Below are 22,355 nucleotides of genomic sequence, written 5' to 3'. Positions count from 1 at the left end.
TTTAATTTCCATGTTGGCTGTTGCAACAGGTCTGTGTGCTTGTTGGTCTTTTATTCGTGAACACATTTGTGTTTTATATCACAGCTGGGTCCATTTCCTGCTCACACAAACTCCTCCGCTCACTGCCCTTTAGTTTAGAGACAGCACATGGACAAACTGACCACTGAGGCCTGACATGAGCGCACACAAACTGGACCCAGTGCCACTCTTTGGACCCGTTTGGGAACAGCCTTCAGCCTCTGGGCCACAGACAGAACAAGCTCTCACAGATCTGTTTGTGAGCCGGATGTTACAGCTCACTCTGGGCCGGGATGTGTCATGTTTTCCTCCATGTGACCCACTTCTTCTGCTCCACTGCCCTCATCATTACATGTGGCTCTGAGTGGCTCCTCCAGCACCTCATTGTGCAGCAGAGACACGACACACACAGGTACAGGCAGGTGACGCTATAAATAACTGCCACCGGGTCACTGACCCGGTGGCAGTTATCCGAGCCAAATTTAGAGCCTGTCTCGAGGTGTAGATGGTCCACACAGGAAGAAAAAAAACACCAAAAAGAATTAAATATTCAAGTTAGATTTGAAGTGTTTTGAACTAATTGCTCAAAATGAGGGTCAGGTCAGAATACTATGGTCAAATGTTCTGTTTAAATGTAAATAATGATATTTTATGATTCAAATGTCTATAATTACTGAGCCTATCCCTTCTTAAGTCGTCATTGGTGAAATATCATTCTTAAAAATGTGAAATCATTATAAATCATTCAACAGCAACAGTAAAACTGCAATCACATTTGTGCAAGCACCAGAAAATTGGGACTAAAATAGGACTAAACCTAGACTCACTAGACCAGGTTATTATTCTGGCTGATTTCCCCTAAAGCGCCTGATTAAAATTACCCCTAATTAAAACCAAAGCTTTTTCTGAACCCTTTAATGTGCAAACAAATGGTCCTTTGTGAAGCTGGCACTAGTCTTAGCCTCTGCCATAGTAACGAGCTGTACACAAACGCAAATAATCAATCTATCAAACAATTTTCAGTTTTCAATCTATCTATCAATATTTTCCGGATTATAAATCACACCTTTTTTCATAGTTTTGGCCGGGGTGCGATTTATACTCCAGAGCGACTTATATGTCATATTATTCATTATTTTCACACTGACAGCCACAAGAGGGCGCTCTAGGCTCTAAGTGACGCAGAAGAAGAATATGCACTTCCTCTGGAGTTTGTGGAGTTGTTTAGAAGTGACACAGAGGAAGAAGAATTCAATGGATTTAGTGATTTGGGGGAAAACTGATGCTTTGGGAAACTTGTTAGCATGTTCTTTATGCTATAGTTATCTGAATAACTGTTCATTTGTTACGTTAACACTTACCACAGTTCTGTCTGTGCCTCATGTAGCTGAAGGTGTTAGCGTTAGCATACGTACACCTATTCACCATGTTCTCTCATCTGTTATTATTTTAAACTGCATTTCAAGATGAAATGTCTGTTCTTGGTCTTGGATTTTAGTAAATAAATTTCACCCAAAAATGCGACTTATACTCCAGTGCGACTTTTTTTTCTTCTCTATTATGCTTTTTTTGGCTGGTGCGACTTGTAATCCGGCAAATACAGTATATATCTATATAGACAGATAGCTGCACAGATTAGTTTGTGGTAAATGTAAAGACGAGGTACAAAGTGTGACAAGTTGTGACATCGTACACATATATAATGTAAAGGCTGCAGTTATAAAAGGGACTCAAAGATAAGGTGAAGGTGAAGCTGTGACACGACAGAGACATCAACAGTCACTGGAACTCAGGAGCGTCAGCGAGTTCAGGTTTGACATCCAACCATCAATACATTAACACATTCAGTGACAGCTCTGCTACTGTAAAGTACTACAGTAACTACACTTCTACTATAAAGTACTACAGTAACTACACTTCTACTATAAAGTACTACAGTGATAGCTCTGCTACTATAAAGTACTACAGTAACTACACTTCTACTATAAAGTACTACAGTAACTACACTTCTACTATAAAGTACTACAGTAACTACACTTCTACTATAAAGTACTACAGTGATAGCTCTGCTACTGTAAAGTACTACAGTAACTACACTTCTACTATAAAGTACTACAGTAACTACACTTCTACTATAAAGTACTACAGTGATAGCTCTGCTACTGTAAAGTACTACAGTAACTACACTTCTACTATAAAGTACTACAGTAACTACACTTCTACTGTAAAGTACTACAGTAACTACACTTCTACTATAAAGTACTACAGTAACTACACTTCTACTGTAAAGTACTACAGTGACAGCTCTGCTACTGTAAAGTACTGCAGTAACTACACTTTTACTGTAAAGTACTACAGTAACTACACTTCTACTGTAAAGTACTACAGTGACAGCTCTGCTACTGTAAAGTACTACAGTAACTACACTTCTACTGTAAAGTACTACAGTGACAGCTCTGCCACTGTAAAGTACTACAGTAACTACACTTCTACTGTAAAGTACTACAGTGACTGCTCTGCTACTGTAAAGTACTACAGTAACTACACTTCTACTGTAAAGTACTACAGTGATAGCTCTGCTACTGTAAAGTACTACAGTAACTACACTTCTACTATAAAGTCCTACAGTAACTACACTTCTACTATAAAGTCCTACAGTGATAGCTCTGCTACTGTAAAGTACTACAGTAACTACACTTCTACTGTAAAGTACTACAGTAACTACACTTCTACTATAAAGTACTACAGTAACTACACTTCTACTATAAAGTCCTACAGTGATAGCTCTGCTACTGTAAAGTACTACAGTAACTACACTTCTACTGTAAAGTACTACAGTAACTACACTTCTACTGTAAAGTACTACAGTGACTGCTCTGCTACTGTAAAGTACTACAGTGAGTATTTAGAATCAGAGTAATTGACAGATTACACAGATCTAATGTGTGTCACACTAATCTTCATCTTTGTTCTAAACATTAATTGTTCTTTTTACATTAAATCCATGATTGGATCTAGATTTCATCACGAGACGTGACAGAAGAATCTCACTCACCCAGACTTTTGATCGATTCTAATTTAGGATCCATTTAGTCAAAGTGTTTCTCCTCAGTTATTTTAGGCTTTAAATAGAAGTGTGCGTGTTCCTCTGCTCCGTGTCCCACGAGTGATCGGGTCATTCACCTGTCGCTCTTGCAACCGCAGTGACCCAACCGCTTCAGTTTAACCTCTGACCCCTGCACCTCATCACTCCTCCCACACGCGCCAGGCAACATGAGGTGAGAAACACTTACATTTACCTAGAATGAAGAAGCAATTACAACATTTTCATCAAGATGACGATCAGATCAGCCTCAGATCAGAAGTCTGCAGACCATTTTCAGTAAAAGTGTTTGGGGCAGAGTTCTGTTTAATTGTCAGATATCGATTTGCCAAATCGTCCAGCCCTACTTACATCTTTATAATATATTTTACTTGAATAATATTTTGATTATATTTGGCTTGACTATTAAGATTAGTTTTGCTCACATACTTTTTACTTTCACCATGTAATGCATGAGAGTGTTAATAATACACAAATAAGTCAAAAATAAAATACTGTTACATACATATTATGTGTGTAACAGTATTTTATTTTTGACTCCTTCTATAAGTTGACCAACGCTTTATGTTAACAATATAAGATTTAAAGGTGTTTTTCTATTTGTACTATCTATTCTTTGAGAATACTGAATTGTTTGTCATGTCCAAACTCAGTTGGCCTCTTGTGCTACGTCGACAGAAACGTGTTTGAGCTGCAGATTCCATGTTGACACACCCATTTTAACATATATGACATATTAACCCACGACTGAACCCATTACACACAGGACCCTATAACTGTATATATATATATATATATATATATATATATATATATATATATATATATATATATATATATATATATAATATAATACAGTATATATATATATATATATATATATATAAATGTAAGTGTTTCTCACCTCATATATATATATATATACATGTGACCCACTTCTTCTGCTCCACTGCCCTCATCATTACATGTGGCTCTGAGTGGCTCCTCCAGCACCTCATTGTGCAGCAGAGACACGACACACACAGGTACAGGCAGGTGACGCTATAAATAACTGCCACCGGGTCACTGACCCTGTGCTCAAATGTTAGATTAGAAAGTCCGCTCCGAGCCAAATTTAGAGCCTGTCTCGAGGTGTAGATGGTCCACACAGGAAGAAAAACAACACGAAAAAGAATTAAATATTCAAGTTAGATTTGAAGTGTTTTGAACTAATTGCTCAAAATGAGGGTCAGGTCAGAATACTATGGTCAAATGTTCTGTTTAAATGTAAATAATGATATTTTATGATTCAAATGTCTATAATTACTGAGCCTATCCCTTCTTAAGTCGTCATTGGTGAAATATCATTCTTAAAAATGTGAAATCATTATAAATCATTCAACAGCAACAGTAAAACTGCAATCACATTTGTGCAAGCACCAGAAAATTGGGACTAAAATAGGACTAAACCTAGACTCACTAGACCAGGTTATTATTCTGGCTGATTTCCCCTAAAGCGCCTGATTAAAATTACCCCTAATTAAAACCAAAGCTTTTTCTGAACCCTTTAATGTGCAAACAAATGGTCCTTTGTGAAGCTGGCACTAGTCTTAGCCTCTGCCATAGTAACGAGCTGTACACAAACGCAAATAATCAATCTATCAAACAATTTTCAGTTTTCAATCTATCTATCAATATTTTCCGGATTATAAATCACACCTTTTTTCATAGTTTTGGCCGGGGTGCGATTTATACTCCAGAGCGACTTATATGTCATATTATTCATTATTTTCACACTGACAGCCACAAGAGGGCGCTCTAGGCTCTAAGTGACGCAGAAGAAGAATATGCACTTCCTCTGGAGTTTGTGGAGTTGTTTAGAAGTGACACAGAGGAAGAAGAATTCAATGGATTTAGTGATTTGGGGGAAAACTGATGCTTTGGGAAACTTGTTAGCATGTTCTTTATGCTATAGTTATCTGAATAACTGTTAATATGTTACGTTAACACTTACCACAGTTCTGTCTGTGCCTCATGTAGCTGAAGGTGTTAGCGTTAGCATACGTACACCTATTCACCATGTTCTCTCATCTGTTATTATTTTAAACTGCATTTCAAGATGAAATGTCTGTTCTTGGTCTTGGATTTTAGTAAATAAATTTCACCCAAAAATGCGACTTATACTCCAGTGCGACTTTTTTTTCTTCTCTATTATGCTTTTTTTGGCTGGTGCGACTTGTAATCCGGCAAATACAGTATATATCTATATAGACAGATAGCTGCACAGATTAGTTTGTGGTAAATGTAAAGACGAGGTACAAAGTGTGACAAGTTGTGACATCGTACACATATATAATGTAAAGGCTGCAGTTATAAAAGGGACTCAAAGATAAGGTGAGTATATATGTAAAGTACTACAGTAACAGCTCTGCTTCTGTAAAGTACTACAGTGACAGCTCTGCTACTGTAAAGTACTACAGTAACTACACTTCTACTGTAAAGTACTACAGTGACTGCTCTGCTACTATAAAGTACTACAGTAACTATACTTCTACTATAAAGTCCTACAGTGATAGCTCTGCTACTGTAAAGTACTACAGTAACTACATTTCTACTGTAAAGTACTACAGTAACTACACTTCTACTATAAAGTACTACAGTAACTACACTTCTACTATAAAGTCCTACAGTGATAGCTCTGCTACTGTAAAGTACTACAGTAAGTACACTTCTACTGTAAAGTACTACAGTGATAGCTCTGCTACTGTAAAGTACTACAGTAACTATACTTCTACTATAAAGTCCTACAGTGATAGCTCTGCTACTGTAAAGTACTACAGTAACTACATTTCTACTGTAAAGTACTACAGTAACTACACTTCTACTGTAAAGTACTACAGTAACTACACTTCTACTATAAAGTACTACAGTGATAGCTCTGCTACTGTAAAGTACTACAGTAACTACACTTCTACTATAAAGTACTACAGTGATAGCTCTGCTACTGTAAAGTACTACAGTAACTACACTTCTACTATAAAGTCCTACAGTGATAGCTCTGCTACTGTAAAGTACTACAGTAACTACACTTCTACTGTAAAGTACTACAGTAACTACACTTCTACTGTAAAGTACTACAGTGACTGCTCTGCTACTGTAAAGTACTACAGTGAGTATTTATAATGATCAACCATCATCTAAGTTAACAAAAACAATGAATTATAATCAAATATATACGACATGATCATTATATAATCAACTAGATATTACATCAAATTAAAGTAAGTAAACCACAAGTTTGCCTCTGTTTTTTTTTTATTTACCTTTTTGAAAGTATTTTTGGCGCCACTGCTAAAATCGTCAAGTTTGATGCCGTTCCAGTCGCACACGTTTGACTCTGAAGACGTTATACTTTATTATGGCACACTGAGGTTCATCGACCTTTCATTCTGATAATTTCTCAATTATACTAATAATTGGTAACACGTTATAACAACTGCGCTTTATAATAGCGCTGTAATAAAGCATGAACAAAGACTTAAAACACAATGAACAAACCGTTTATTACGGATGAATCAGGCTTAGTAACTACTTAACAAACACCGTAACTCTACTTTGTTTGTTCAAAAGGCACAAAAGGATGATTTAGGTTATTTGTACCGTCGCACCAGCCAAAAAAAACATAATAGAGAAGAAAAAAACATATATAAGTCACACTGGAGTATGAAATGTGGTTGCAAGTGTGAAAATAACGAATAATATCACATTTAAGTCGCTCTGGAGTATAAGTATAAGTATGAATATAAGTATAAGACGCACCCCGGCCAAAACTATGAAACAGTCAGTATAGTCCGGAAAATACGGTAGTTATAATACATCATATTTCAGCTTTTTTGACACACGCAGCTATTGTTCTCAACCACAGCTGCTTCACTGTGTAGTTTGACAGCAAAGCCTATGTCATATCATGGCGTTGGCTGCTTTTACATTCCCATACATACATTTTAGGCCCATTTAGTATTAAGTATAATAATAAGTATAAGTAACGCTAAGTATAATAATAAGTGTGATATGTTCAGTTTGAGATGTTACTTTTTCCTCGCTTGTTACCAACATTTACTCCCTGGAGAATGCAGCACGTGACATGACACGGTGACTGGCATGTTCTACTACTGCCTGACCATGTTAATTGTGGACTGTGGTCTGTCTCGGATAAGCGCCTGTGAATACGCTGACATCGTTTGTGAAATATTACGCCCCGAAAGCTCGTTAATAAACTGTCACTATTAAATCAAGGCGACGCGCGCGGCTCGAGGCGTTAATGGTTAACGAGGAGCAAACGGACTTGGACCCGAGGCATCCGGTGCATCCTCACGCTCTCAAGGCACACGCTTAAACCTACGAGGGGTCAAAGGTCACCGTGACGTGTGGAAACCGACATGTCAACGCACAGAAATACACTGTTAAAAATACAACGTGAAGGTTCGTTTGTTTTCTACACTTACACGCATGCTTTTATGTGTCCGTGCGCTTCAGAACGACGAGAAAGTAGGAGATTTAAAACTAAATAATATTTAGTTTTAAATCTCCTACTCCTACACAATATTATTGTGTCTTATGAATGGGGAAAAAGTCGCCAAAACGTTGCATAAAATGCAGAGCCGGGTTCAAAGGTCAGTGTTACAGAGGCAGAACGAGGTCACTTGAAAAAACTACATTCTCACATATAATAAAACGTACATATGAGAAAATGCTTTGTCAAGATCCAACTTAAGATATTTTCCTCGATATGGCGACTGCTGGTACAACTGCTACTGCTACTGCTACTACTAATACTTTTCAATGTATCATGCATGGAAGTCTAAAGGTTCATGTTAGGCCGAAAATGTAACTACATTCTTCTAATTAAATAAAAATACAATAATGGCGGGCAAGAATATACAAACAAGCTTTATATTATTTAATTTCCTCCGAACTAATGCAACAAAACAACAAGTTCAACAGGAGCACGCCTTAAAGCAAACTACTACTACTACTACTACTACTATTACTACTACTACTACTACTACTACTACTACTACTACTACTACTACTACTACTACAACTACTACTACTACTACGACTTCTACGACTACTACGACTACTACTACTACTACAATTACTACTGCTACTACTGCTGCTGCTGCTGGTTCTACTTCATATACAATGGCTATAAATCATAAATACTATAAGAGGCAGTACCTGTTGTGCTGTTCTTGCTGGAAGCCCAGACAGACTAAGGGGAGGGTCCGGCAGACGGACGTAAACACGGGTCTGACCAGTGCCATCTTGTGTACAAAACCCGGAACAGAATTGACAAAACGTCTCCTTTACTTCATGACTTTATTCGAAATGTTACAGTGTGTGGAGTAACAGAAAAACACATGCACATGCATACTGCCCCTATAAAAGCACATATGGTTCTATCGAGAAGTTCAGAGGCACGATAACTACTACTACTACTACTACTACTACTACTACTACTACTACTACTAAAAGCCTCACCACCCATCCAACCTCGCCTTTTACCTGGTATCTCCCATAGCTAGGATGCACTGGGTCTCAGCGTTGCCGGGACTTATTGTCACATTAAAAATCAAACCAACCCGGGGCCCTATGTAAAAAGAGCCCCCCCTAGTGCTATTTCTGTAGTCACATCATCACACAGATGGAAAAACAAAATGCGAGTCAGGCCCAATCTGAGAAATGTGATTCATATTCCCTGTGAAAAGATAAAGCCCAGTCCCACTGAAACTAGTCTGAAACTTGCTGTGCTAAATGTCAGATCCTTATGTAACAAATCTCTCTTAATTAATAATTTTATTTCTTCTTATAATCTTGATTTTATGTTTTTAACTGAAACATGGCTTGACAAAAACACAGGAAATGTAGTTCTGATAGAATCTGCTCCACCCAACTTTAAGTTTGAATCTGAAACACGAGAAAACAAAAAAGGGTAATAATTACCCGCAGGTTGTCTTTTGGGGTGTTTTCATCATTTGAGTATGTATCCTTTAAAATGGAGCTAAAACGGTCTCCATCCATTCTCTTCATTGTTTTATACAAGCCTCCCCAGCACTGCCAAAGTTTTATTGATGATTTTACTGAGATGCTTTCAGTCGTATGCACAGACTTTGATGGTTTGGTCATTACAGGTGATTTCAATGTGCATGTTGATAATATTTGTGACAGAAACGCTAAAGAGCTTGATGCTGTCCTTGAAACCTTCAGTCTTACTCAGCATGTGAGAGGCCCCACCCACAGCAAAGGACACACTCTAGATCTCATAATTACAAAAGGGGTAAATATTTCAAATGTTAATGTGATCGATGTTGCTCTGTCTGATCATTTCTGTGTCTTCTTTGACCTGTCTGTTTCTCCCAAACCTCCGGTTGGTCCTGCAGTTGTTCAGAGGAGACACATAAGTGATGGCACAGGTGCACTGTTTATGGAAATGATAAACTTTGAAAATGTCTCATGTTCTAATGTAAATGATTTGTTGAACTCTGTTACATCTAGTGTTTTGAATGTTCTGGACACCATCGCCCCTATAAAGGCTAAAATGGTTAAAAATAAGCAGAAGGCGCCGTGGAGAAATGATGATTCGGTCAGGGCACAGAAAAGGGAGTGCCGCAGGGCCGAACGGAAATGGCGCAAGTCAAAGATCCAGGTTCAAAAAGAGATTTACAAAGAAAAGCTGAACATGTACAACCTAATCTTATGTAGAACTAGGGAAAGATATTTTTCTGAAATAATTGGAAGCTGCAGTAACAACTCGCGTGTCCTGTTTGCCACAGTAAACAGATTAACAAACCCTCCAGCTCAGCTGCCGTTAGAACTCATTTCCACATCCAAGTGTAATGAGTTTGCATTATTCTTTAATGACAAAGTTCAGGGCATTAAAAATGCTATAAATCCCACAATGCAAAAAATTACCCTAAAACCACCAAGACACTTAGAGCTAACTCACTTTGCACCAGTAACTGACAAAACTGTCCATGAGATCATCACCAGTCTGAGTTCATCTACATGCTGCCTTGATGTGTTACCCACCAGATTTCTAAAGTCTGTGCTGAACAGTTTGTTAGCACCACTCACTCACATAGTTAACATGTCGCTTCAATCTGGAACATTCCCAATGTCTTTGAAAACTGCGGTCATAAAGCCTCTCCTAAAGAAGAGCAGTCTTGATGCCGCAGTACTGAGTCATTACCGGCCCATCTCTAATCTGCCATTTTTGGGCAAAGTCCTTGAAAAGGTTGTTTACCAACAGCTCACAGATTTCCTCTTAATAAACAACTCATTTGATGTTTTTCAGTCAGGTTTTAGACCTCATCACAGCACTGAGACTGCTCTTGTCAAGGTGACAAATGACATCCGCCTGAACACTGACACGGGCAAAGCCTCAGTCTTAATTCTGTTAGATCTGAGTGCTGCTTTTGACACTGTCGATCATGGGATCCTCTTACAGAGACTAGAGGACTGGGTGGGCATCACTGGCACTGCCCTAAACTGGTTAAGGTCCTATCTGGAAGACAGGAAGTACTTTGTTGAAATTGGTAGCTGTGTCTCAGACCACATGACCCTGACCTGTGGAGTGCCCCAAGGGTCAGTCCTGGGTCCCCTTCTGTTCAACCTCTACATGCTGCCGTTAGGTCAGTTGATACGCAGTGAAAATGTGTCCTATCACAATTATGCAGACGACACTCAGATCTATGTTTCACTATCGGCAGGTGACTATGGACCAGTGGATTCACTCTGTCACTGCATCCAACAGATCAGTTTGTGGATGCAAAACAACTTTCTCCAGCTGAACTCAGACAAGACTGAAATAATCGTTTTTGGCCCACAGAAACAAAGAGAAAGTGTTAGCGGTCACCTCCAGAGTCTCGCTCTAAAACCTACAAACCAAATTAGAAATCTGGGGGTAATAATGGACTCAGACTTGAACTTTAATAGCCACGTCAAATCAATAACATCAGCAGCTTTTTACCATCTAAAAAACATTGCCAAAATCAAAAATATAGTGTCAAAACCAGATTTAGAGAGACTTATCCATGCGTTTGTCTCCAGTAGATTAGACTACTGTAACGGCCTGCTCACTGGCCTCTCCAAACGAGTTGTAAAACAGCTGCAGTACATCCAGAACGCTGCTGCTCGGGTCCTGACTAGAACCAGGAAGTATGATCACATTAGTCCTGTTCTCAGGTCTCTGCACTGGCTCCCTGTGGCTCAGAGAATAGACTTTAAAGCAGCTCTGCTTGTGTACAAGTCTCTCCATGGCCTAGCACCAAAGTACATCATGGATATGTTAGTGCCATATGAACCATCTCGGACTCTGAGGACCTCAGGGACCGGCCTCCTGCTGGTGCCCAGAGTCAGGACAAAACATGGGGAATCTGCGTTTCAGTTTTATGCAGCTAAAATCTGGAACAGTCTTCCTGAAGATGTGAGACAGGCTTCAACTCTGACAATGTTCAAATCTAAGCTAAAAACAGTTTTGTTTAGCTGCGCATATGACTGAAAGGATTTTTTCTTTGCACTCTTCTCTTTTGTTTGTGATTTTATTAGTTTAGAAAATCAGTTGGATTGATAATTTTTAATTTAGTTAATTTTATTGTATTTCTGTTTCTGTAATTTCTTTGTGATTTGAATGCATTTTTCCTGCTGTGAAGCACTTTGAATTGCCTTGTGTATGAAATGTGCTCTACAAATAAACTTGCCTTGCCTTGCCTTACTACTACTGCTTATTGCACAATAAAAAACAGCTGGAACAATATTTTTTGAGGGTTTACATTGTTATTTTTTGTTGTACGATACTAACTTACCTGTGTAATTCTGCTTTTTATTTATTGCAGCTTTTCTTTTCTTATTCTTAACAATATTGAACCTGTAGAAAAAGGTTTATTGATGATTTCCTGTTTTAATATTTTTCATGACAGTTCAATATCATGGTTTATGGTGATATTTATATTCCGTAGCAAGCTATCGTACTTCAAATGTTGACTTCTGAGATATTACGTTTGCATTTTTAACCTTCCGTAACATTTATATAAAGAATTATTCTACAAAAATGTCAAATAGAACCTCATATTTTTCAAAAGGCGCTACAGTCTATGAGTTAGTTAAAGGTGCATTATGTTTTCTGGTGGAGGGTCCGCTGTCTGCTTGTCTCTATGGAGAGGTCATGGTTTGGTCTGGGATGTTCCACAGTACGGCATTAAACTACCAACGAGACAAGCAGGCGCGCGACAGCCAGAGCCAGTCATGCGTCATGAAAGTGCCACTTATACTGCCTTTGGAGTTGGCAGTAATTGGTGCAGGAGTGAGAAGTGTATCGTGGTCTTGACGTGATCCGTTGGTGGGATCAGAGCTGGGTGAAAGTGATTCTGGGCGGGGTCCGCGGCTGGAGGATCAGCGTGTACGTGGTCTCTAAGTCATCCGAACACGACACGGTCAAGTGGAAGTTCAGCAGGATCTGGACAGAAAATCAAAGGAATTATAAACGCTCACAGGGAAAATGGCTCTCTGGAAGGTGTTTGAATGACTTGAATTCAGCGATTTGCCAAGTTTTGACAGATTAGATTTAATGACTTTGTAATACAGCGGTTTGAATAGTTTTTGCCGTATTTTGACGTCAATTATCCAGCGGCAGAGTAGATTTTATCGGGCTTTTTAAGTGCAGTTTTCTTACTCTAATGGCAGATAAATTGCTTGACATTAAAAGAAATAATAAATAAATAAACGTGCCTATGACAGGCTCACATTTTTCTAGTTATTAGTTTATTTGGTGTGGTAGAGAGTTTTACATTAGTCTAGTGGCAGTTTGTGAAGAAAATTGACAAATACAAGTTTTTTTTTTTTAAATGCAGGAAGTGGAGCTGAGTTTTGAAACAGAATCCCTCTGTGATGTCATCAATGTGCGACATTTCATCGTAAATGCAGCGAAAATTTACACGCAACGGACACAGTTTAAATAATCATAATAAGAATAAAGGTGTTGAATAAAGCTGCTATCGGATATTATTGTTTGTCCAATCATAGACATTGCGAGATTTATATGGATTTTGGCTCTTGTTTACAGTATGGTTGCTAGGTAACAGTGGCTGAATCACCTCCAACTACTGCTGCGTCCATCTGGTCCTCAGGAACTCGGGTTTCCAAGACGAGATGTCAGGGTTCCGACTCATTCATGTGCTTTTGTCTCAGAAAATCTAAATCTTGATGTTCCCAATAATAACATCACCAACTCTGCTTTTTACACATAGTTTAATAGAACTGACATTGAGATTTGTTGTTGTTAGCCCGCCCAAAAGCTAACGCTAACCTGTTTCCTTTGAAAAATCTGTAATTAATTGTACAGCAGTGGGTCTTTCTTGCACAGATTTGATGCTCTTATGATATAAACGACTGACAGTAAACTAACTGTAGTAATGTTAGTCCGAGACCTCAAATGACGGACATAATGTCATCAATTCTCAGCTTTTTCTTCTCGAACTCCCAAGAACGCAATGAATGCAGCATATTTCACTGCTCTGCTGCTCATGTCCAACCAGGAAGCAACAATACAAACACCAAAACTGACCAACTCTGGGAAAAATATGCAACAAAAATGTAAGTAAATTCTTAAAAAGTGTAATCTAACCTGTCATATGCACTTTAATGGAGTCAAATAGCCTCTAGTAGAACATTCACCCTCTAAGATTAAGGCTGGTGGTTAATTCCTTGCTTCTACCTGATGATAGTGTTGTTATGTCTTTGGGCAAGACACTTTACCCACTTTCCCTGACGCATGCACAACACTGGTGAATGGATAAGCTTTAAAGTGGACCAAAAGAGGTATAAAAAATGTGACTAGTATTGCAGTGGCCATGTTTAAGTCAGGCCGTCCTTCTTACATGCATCAGGAGCAGTTGCATCTCGTTCTCGGCGATCCTTCTGCCCACGCACTGCCTCGACCCGAACCCAAACGCCAGGGACCTAAAGCCGGCCGCCTCGGTGCCGCCGGCCCCCTCCTGTTGACCCCTGGCCCACCGCTCCGGGTCAAAGCGCAAGGGCTCGCGGAACACCTCTGCACTGCGCCCCATCGGGTACAGACAGGCCTGGACCGCCGTCTGAGGAACAAGCACACAAAGATTACGAGGAGATAAATAAATTAAAATAAAATAAAACTAAATTCATTCAAGTGAAATTAAATTAAGTTAAATTAAACTAAACAGAATTGAACTGAACTGTAATGTAATGTAATGTAAATAAAATAAAATAAAATCTTTTAATCTCTTTTCTTTGACAATGCTGGGCAACATGCAATTAATCAAACAAATTAATGATTAAACATTACATATTCATTGTATATAATTATATCATTATCATATACTTATAACTTATTGATTAATTGTATGTTGTACCCGAAGGTCAATAGAAAATATATTTATTATTCATTATATTTAAAGGGTATTTTTTAGACCCGATTATCTAACACTTCTTACACATGTAAACTCTGTAAAAGCTGTTTTGTGGGATCTTTCTTTGTCGGTTTAAAGTAGTTGAACTTCAACAATAGTGACCGTCTGCTTAGAATGACCAAAGCGTGAAAGCATTGGGACCCAGAGGTGTGAAGTGCAAAGAAGAAATGGACTTTCAAAACAAGGTCTGAGAATAAAGCCAAGGAAAATAGCAGATGGCAGATCTCGAGACGTAGGACCAAAAGAAATAGGAACAAACTCTTGTATTTCCACAGCTTCACACCTCCTTAACGACTCCGAGAAACACTGTTGCACTTTAACTGAAATTGCTTTGTCACTTTTATTCACATTCATCCGCCATTTGTTCCTCTTCTGTTTTAATGAAATGAAAGCTGGTGAAAAGAAGAGCGGTGAAAAGCATTTGCACTCACCCCGGCCGGTATGTGGTAGTTCTGGATGACGATGTCCCTGATTGGATAGCGCTGCACCGTGATCCCCACCGGATACAACCTGCCCACAGCGCACCAGTCACTTCTCTCCACACATTACCCTATTCTGTCCCGTCGGTGTGATCAATAGTCATTTGGCCTGCGGTTTTCTTCACCAGACGGAGGTTCTATCGATCTGGAGCAGCTGCTTTTTCTGCAAAACGATGAACCTTGACGTCCATTCGGGGCCCGGCATTTAACGAACCTGCTGTTTTACACGTAGTTTATGAGCTAAATAATTAATACGTAGCAGAGCATAATTGTGGGGTTCAGTGTCCTGTTTGTAGGTGCCATTTTGAGGACTTTAGATCGTTGTTAATTGATATGGCACTCATCGCTCTGAAGCCCATGCATATACTGTATACCAGGCATGTCCAAACTGAGGCCCGGGGGCCAAGTGCGGCCCTCAGACCAATTTTTGTCGGCCCTCCGGCTTCCTGCTAAGCTGGTCCCAACAACAAAAAGTAGTAGTTTTTACTGTAAAATTGGAGCGGTTGAAGCATTTTGATGTTATACCAACATAATATTAATGTTCCAAGTCTTATTAAAGGTGTGGAGGCATCAGAACTATGTCAAATGCAAAAAAACGACATTTTCACGTTGTTTGTGGCCCTCTGCTCCGTATAAGTTTCATAATGCAATCCTTCGTGAAAAAAGTTTGGACACCCCTGCAGTGTATACTATAACTGAGGTGGAGGGGTTTTTATGGTGCCTTAATAACCTTGGTTTGTGTTGCGATTTTGCGAAAAGTCATGTTTTCTCCGGCAGCAAATGATCTAAGATTAAGTTATTACCGTCGAAAAGTGGAGGCATTATTCGAACAAAAGCCCAGGATTAAAGTCGGCTGAAACTGACTTTAGTTCAAGCCCCAATTCGCAGTCGAATCTTCAAAAATGACGAGGTTCAACAATTGCAAGAATGAATGCCCATTGAGAATGTAATAGGCCATTTGTGAAACGAGAACGCTCGGCATATACAGGGTCATTTCTTCTGTCATGGATTGTCATTTTGAAGCCTTTTGACCGTTTCGTCACTCAGAAACCACTAAAGTTTATTACTGTGTCATTCCACTCAATTAGTTCCACTCTTCTGCATCGACACGTGTTTTTCAGCCCGTTCAGAGGCCGACACAAGAGGTCAAAGTGCGTCCATGTACCTGAGGATCTCCTTGACGGTGCCTTTGAGGAGCGGCGCCCCCTGCAGAGCGCGCTGAGGATCACCTTCCGCTTCGGCCCACGAGTCCTTCACCTGTTGCCTCACCTTCTCCTGCACGTCTGGGTTTCTGCCGAGTTCAAAGAAGGCAAACTGCAGAGGGACGGCGGTCTATGACGGGGGGAAATGGACACGGAGTAAAACACGTGAACAAGACAAAGACCAAGAGGTGGAATCTAACACGTTCCTCATCAAATCGTGAAGTATTTGTCATAATATTGAGTGGACAATTAGCAGTTTTTGAACGTAATATTAAGTCGATCCACACGTTAAATCTGATATTTTTTTGTTTGGTTTCCACAAACTTGCCATGTCAGTCTTTTGGCTTGAGGTATTTTCCATTGAAAGCAATTACACCTGAATGACACCTTTATATTGTGTGAAAATGATGTAATCTTACATAATTACTGACAGAAAATGTGTATATCTTTTAGCACATTTTTGTTTTGTGTGGATATGTTCAATAATTAGGTAAAATTATAACATCTCATCTTTACTTTTGAGATCATTAGAATGTAATAAGCTTATTATTAATGTTAAAAGCATGTTGTTGATGGTGAATTAAACATAGAGATGCTTACGGTGTCCACCCCTCCAGCCATAAGCTCGGTCAGATTGGCTTTGATGAGGTCTGAAGACATCTGTCCCTTCTCCATCAGCTGACCTAAGACACCTGGATACTGCCCCCTACTGGCCGCGGTGGACGAGCCCTGAGTTCTGGAGCAGGTCAAGCGCTGGTAGCTCTTCTGGATCCGCGCCTCCGCTACAAACAACGGGACAAACTGTGACTCCTGACTCCCATGTCGTCACAGCTAACAAATGACCGCCATGACATCACATTAGATACATTTCAGGGCACAATGTTTATCGTGTGTACATCTTTGGGATTGTCCTGCTCCTAATGGTTATAAAGTGAAAAAGCTACCATGGCTGAAGATGTGGTCCCATGCTTTGGCATGCTCTGTCCACTGGGGCGCGCCGATGCGGAGGAGCAGGCGAGGGGGCAGGAAGAGCAGGGGCAGAGTGGTGGTCAGCATCCTCTCCACCGCCCAGATAAACTTCTGAGACTCCATCGAGGGAGACGAGGAGAACAGGCCAATCCGCTCCCCGTACAGGACATGACCACTGGCTGTGGGATGAGAGAGAGAGAGAGAGAGAGAGAGAGGGGAGGGGGAGAGAGAAGGAGGGGGAGAGAGGAGAGAGAGGGGGAGAGAGGTGAGAGAGAGGGAGAGAGAAGAGAGAGAGAGGGGAGAGGAGAGAGAGAGAGGGCAGATGGGAGAGAGAGAGGGAGAGATGAGAGGAGAGGAGAGAGAGAGAGGAGAGGGGGAGAGAGGAGCGAGAGGAGAGGAGGAGGAGAGAGAGATGAGATAAAGAGAGAGGAGAGGGGAGTGAGGAGAGAGGAGAGAGGAGAAAGAGAAGAGAGCAGATGGGAGAGAGAGAGAGAGAGAGAGGGGGAGAGAGGAGAGAGAAAGAGGGGGAGAGAGGAGAGAGAAAGAGGGGCAGATGGGAGAGAAAGAGAGGGAGAGAGAGAGAGAGAGGGAGAGAAAGAGAGAGAGGGAGAGAGAGTCAGTCTTCTATATATTTGACAGTTGATCTACATCTTGGCGGAGCAGACGGGCGTGGCTCCATCTCACACTCATGAGCTCGCGTCTCGACACTTGAACCGACTGGAGGAGCTCAGAGGCTCAGAAGAGGCTGCGCTGCAAAACGTGACCAGAATTTGAAAAATAAATGAATCACATGCAAAAAAACGGCACATTTGAAATAATATTACGTAGACTTTTTGACTGGTTCTTCTTAAAGTGCCATGACATGTCGGACTTCCCCTTTGCAGTTAAAATATTCCAAATGTTGCCAAAAAAATTACACACATTTATCCCTGGCTCATTTTTGATGTTTATAACTGTACTTCCTGTTTGTAATTGATGATGTCACACTGGGATATGTTGTTTCTTTTGTGTAAATTATGCTTACACTGTCCCTGGTGTGATGTCACTTCCTGAAATGTTTTACAGATTTTTACACTTTAATTTATATCTACAGGTATAAATGCATCAAAAAATAAATTAGAAAATCATAGAAATGTGTCATAAGCTTGTACTTTCCTGGTTAAATAAAGGTTGGTAAAAAAATAAAATACAATACAATACAATAAAATATAAATTAATAAACACACAAACAAAATAAAATAAATACACGAAAAATAATAAACTAAATCAAATTGCGTATTTAAAAAAAAAAAATGTTTTAACCCCATTTGCAAATAATTCAGCTTCAACTAAAAATAAGTACAATGTCATAAAAGTCTTGAAACAAAGAAAAAACGAATGAGTTCATAAAGTAAAGTAAAGTAAAAACACTATATTTAATTCTAATGTTATAAATTCAACCCTTTTTAAAAGTGCAGGTGAGTATCTTTTCAAATAAAAAGCAGAATGAACCTACTTAGTCAGCCCTCTACTGTCTCCATGGAGATGCTATTGCTTTGCCCAGAATGTTCCACAGCAGGACATTACTACTAACTCACATAAAGGCAATAAAAACCCGGAGGACTATAAAAAAAATATGCAAAAATGACAATAATAACTTCTCAGAGAAGTAGGAAGCACAACCTCCACGAGTAAAGTTCTGCTCCTCGTGTTTGCACTTCTACAGCGTCGACACACTCCCCACGAGAGACGGGACTGTTCACACTTCGAGGCCGATTGTCGGGTCTATTTTAAATTCTCCTCGACCCTCGGCGCTCAGGACGCCGCGACCGCACGTTTCAGTCAAAACGTCCCTTTGACACGTGTCACTCATCATTTGTGCTGAGAGAGACGACGTGCGACTTTGTGTCAGTTTGTGTTTCGTGTCTGTCCAGTGATAACAGCGATATTAATCATAAACTAAACTAAAATCTACACATTCTGATTGCTTTGCCAGTTTGACATTAAACTGAAATAATAAAACCGTCTCTCTCCTCTTTAGCGTGCTATGAACTTGAAGAATACAAACAAATTCTGCAATTCTTCCACCAAAAGTGCAGGAGGCTTTACAGCGTGTTCTCCTTGACCTTCGGCGCTACCAAAAGGTAATGACTTCTTTAGCGAAACGAGCCGTGGGTCGTTCAAAGGCGAGAGTCTGAGCCAAAAGGCGGAGAAAAGAGACGTGAATGAAACGTGATTGTGCAGATTGAACGGGAGCGTTGACGTCACGTGCAGCGTCGGCCGGAGCATGCACGGAATAACAACCTGTGGGAGACGCCCGCTGCTGTCGTCTACGGCTCACCCTTGAGGTCGTTCATGTACAGCTCACCCTCGAGGTCGTTCATGTACGGCTCACCCTCGAGGTCGTTAATGTACGGCTCACCCTGGATTCAGAAAAATAACTCTCGATTTGAGTAGTTTTGACTTGGTTCTTTGTGTGAAACGGATGATGTAACTTGTTTTATGCTTTTGGGATGAGTTTCGAGAGAATTTAGCTCGAAAAAAGCCAATTTTTATAGCTTATCACGTTAAATAAGGAGCAAAAACTACTCAAAGATACATTTAAAGTCATTTAAACCTGTTTTGCAATGAGCCGTTTTCCTTTAGGTTTAACAAAAGTAGGTAACACACACACGCGCGCACACACACACGCGCGCACACACACACGCGCGCACACACACACGCGCGCACACACACACACACACACACACACAGACACACACACACACACAGACACACACACACACACACACACACACAGACACACACACACACACACAGACACACACACACACAGACACACACACACACACACACAGACACACACACACACACACAAACACACACACACAGACACACAAACACACACACACAGACACACACACACAGAACAGGCGCTGACCTTCCAGGGCAAAGCGAAAGAGGTCGGGGCTGGGGTCGATGGTGAGGCTGCGTTTGCCCCGCCCCTGGCCCCGCCCCTCGCACTCCACTCGCCCTTTCAGCATCTGGCAGAAATCTATGGCCACTTCATGGAGCAGCGGCAGAAAGCGCCTGACGGCCGAGGCCATCATCACCTCCTTGTTGAGCAGCAGGCGGTCGGCTCGCCACTCCTCGCCATTTCTACAGAAGAGAGGTGCATTTAGAGACACCTCAGCACGGTGATTGTGAGGGAGGCAAAAAACTATGAAGCAGGCTTGGAAATATATAGATTTAACCGTTTGAGTACTTTATACAGCACTTCCTGCCCATTTACATTTGATCAAACACTTTTTATCATGAGTATCATGGTGTTCTGACTTGAGGAAGACTCCTTTGCTGAGTTGGCGTGTCTCGCGGTGCGTGGCCCAGGCTGTGAAGGTCATCCTCTGTGGGTGCAGCCCCTCCGAGTGGAACAGCTCACTAATGTCGCCCGGCAGCAGAATGTTCACCGTGTTCTGGGTCCCCACATGCTCCCTGCACAGACACACGGGTGTGTTTTAGAATGTAGACCTGGTTTAAACCTGGTTTAGTCCTACTTTAGACCTGCTTTAGCCCCGCTTTAGCCCCGCTTTAGTCCTGCTTTAGACTTACTTTAGATCTACTTTAGACCTGCTTCAGACCTGTTTTAAACCTGGTTTGGACCTGCTGTAGAACTGGTTTAGACCTGCTTTAAACCTACTTTAGACCTGCTTTAGTCCTGCTTTAGACCTACTTTAGACCTACTTTAGACCTGCTTTAAACCTACTTTAGACCTGCTTTAGACCTGCTTTAAACCTACTTTAGACCTGCTTTAGACCTGCTTTAAACCTACTTTAAACCTACTTTAGACCTGCTTTAAACCTGCTTTAAACCTACTTTAGACCTACTTTAGACCTGCTTTAGTCCTGCTTCAGACCTGCTTTAGACCTGCTTTAGACCTGCTTTAGTCCTGCTTCAGACCTGCTTTAGACCTGCTTTAGACCTGCTTTAAACCTACTTTAGTCCTACTTTAGACCTGCTTCAGACCTGCTTTAGACCTGCTTTAGACCTTCTTTAGTCCTACTTTAGTCCTGCTTTAGACCTTCTTTAGTCCTACTTTAGTCCTGCTTTAGACCTGCTTTAGACCTTCTTTAGTCCTACTTTAGTCTTACTTTAGTCCTGCTTTAGACCTGCTTTAGTCTCCTACTTTAGACCTGCTTTAGTCCTACTTTAGTCCTGCTTTAGACCTGCTTTAGTCTCCTACTTTAGTCCTGCTTTAGACCTGCTTTAGTCCTGCTTCAGACCTGCTTTAGTCTCCTACTTTAGTCCTGCTTTAGACCTGCTTTAGTCCTGCTTCAGGTCGCTCTCAGCAGTGTGGTACCTGTAGATTGGCCCCAGTTCCCTGAAGCTCTTTTCCATGTGCTTGTGGAGGTTTCTGAAGCGATCCTCTCTCCAGAACTTGAACAGGTTGACCCAGCCGCTGCGTCCCGTGTGAGGGATCTCCTCAAAGCTGCGCACGCGGCCGTCCACGTCCCTCCTCCGGACCCTCACACTCTCCTTCCTCGCTGCACCTGGCTCCACTGCTGCATCCTCCACTGGACTGGTGGCAGCTAAAGTGAAACCTCTGGAGGAAACGTGTCCTCGAGCGCACCACACCATCACCGAGGAGGACATGCTCCTCATGGTCCCTGTCCCCTCTCAAGTCTGGACCAGGACGTGTTTCAGGTCTGGACCAGGACTCAGTCAGACTGCCCCTCTCCCAGGCCTCACATCCTTGAATGTGCTCCTGCATGTGATGGTCAGAGCCAATGATTTATGGATCTGATGTCAAGAGTTCAAGAGAAACACAACAGCACTAAATGTTGGTTTGAGCCAAAACACATGATTCCACAGCTCCATAGTCAAGGACAACGTCAGAGAGGTTTCATTAAACTAGAAAACAGTTCTCTATTTGGGTAGGACATTGTAGCAAAATATATCTAAAGATATATGTTGAAAATATAGAGACAACCAAGACACTGTTAATTCATGAAAAAGTAATTAAAAAGCCTTTTTTACAGCATGTATTAGCTATTAGCTCTCTCCAGTTAAGCACCTGTTTAACATGTTTTCTATTTATTCTTTTCTGAGGTGTTATTAGATGGTG

The 22,355-nt window shown here is 40.8% G+C and overlaps 2 protein-coding genes across 4 annotated transcripts in view; both read right to left on the bottom strand.

Moving 5' to 3' along the window:
- Positions 1-8,390, bottom strand: part of pklr (pyruvate kinase L/R) — a 59,074-nt gene extending 50,684 nt beyond the window's left edge. The window contains exon 1 of one of the 3 annotated variants that reach the window (XM_072460706.1): positions 8,342-8,390. Coding sequence is in view for 2 of the 3 variants with exons in the window: in XM_072460704.1 (XP_072316805.1) it covers positions 3,074-3,107 (34 nt within the window). In the remaining variant the exon portion in view is untranslated. Of the gene's footprint in view, positions 1-3,073; positions 3,201-8,341 lie in introns of those variants that run through there. The other 2 variants (XM_072460704.1, XM_072460705.1) reach the window with 2 other exon arrangements.
- A 4,084-nt stretch (positions 8,391-12,474) lies between these two features.
- Positions 12,475-21,907, bottom strand: cyp11c1 (cytochrome P450, family 11, subfamily C, polypeptide 1). The gene is made up of 9 exons (XM_072461146.1): positions 21,591-21,907; positions 20,570-20,725; positions 20,175-20,392; positions 17,230-17,433; positions 16,886-17,067; positions 16,249-16,415; positions 15,036-15,114; positions 14,038-14,253; positions 12,475-12,617 (listed from the first exon to the last, which is right to left on the bottom strand). The coding sequence occupies exons 1-9, from the start codon at positions 21,890-21,892 to the stop codon at positions 12,507-12,509; spliced, it is 1,635 nt and encodes a 544-aa protein (XP_072317247.1). The 5' UTR covers positions 21,893-21,907; the 3' UTR covers positions 12,475-12,506.
- Between the last annotated feature and the right edge of the window lie 448 nt (positions 21,908-22,355).

Source organism: Eucyclogobius newberryi, unplaced genomic scaffold, assembly GCF_026437365.1.
Source record: "Eucyclogobius newberryi isolate DKJ021-1_F unplaced genomic scaffold, fEucNew1.0.hap1 SCAF_3, whole genome shotgun sequence".
NCBI lineage: Eukaryota > Metazoa > Chordata > Actinopteri > Gobiiformes > Gobiidae > Eucyclogobius > Eucyclogobius newberryi.
Note: the sequence above shows the minus strand (reverse complement) of the source record. Positions and strands in the feature narration are given on the sequence as shown.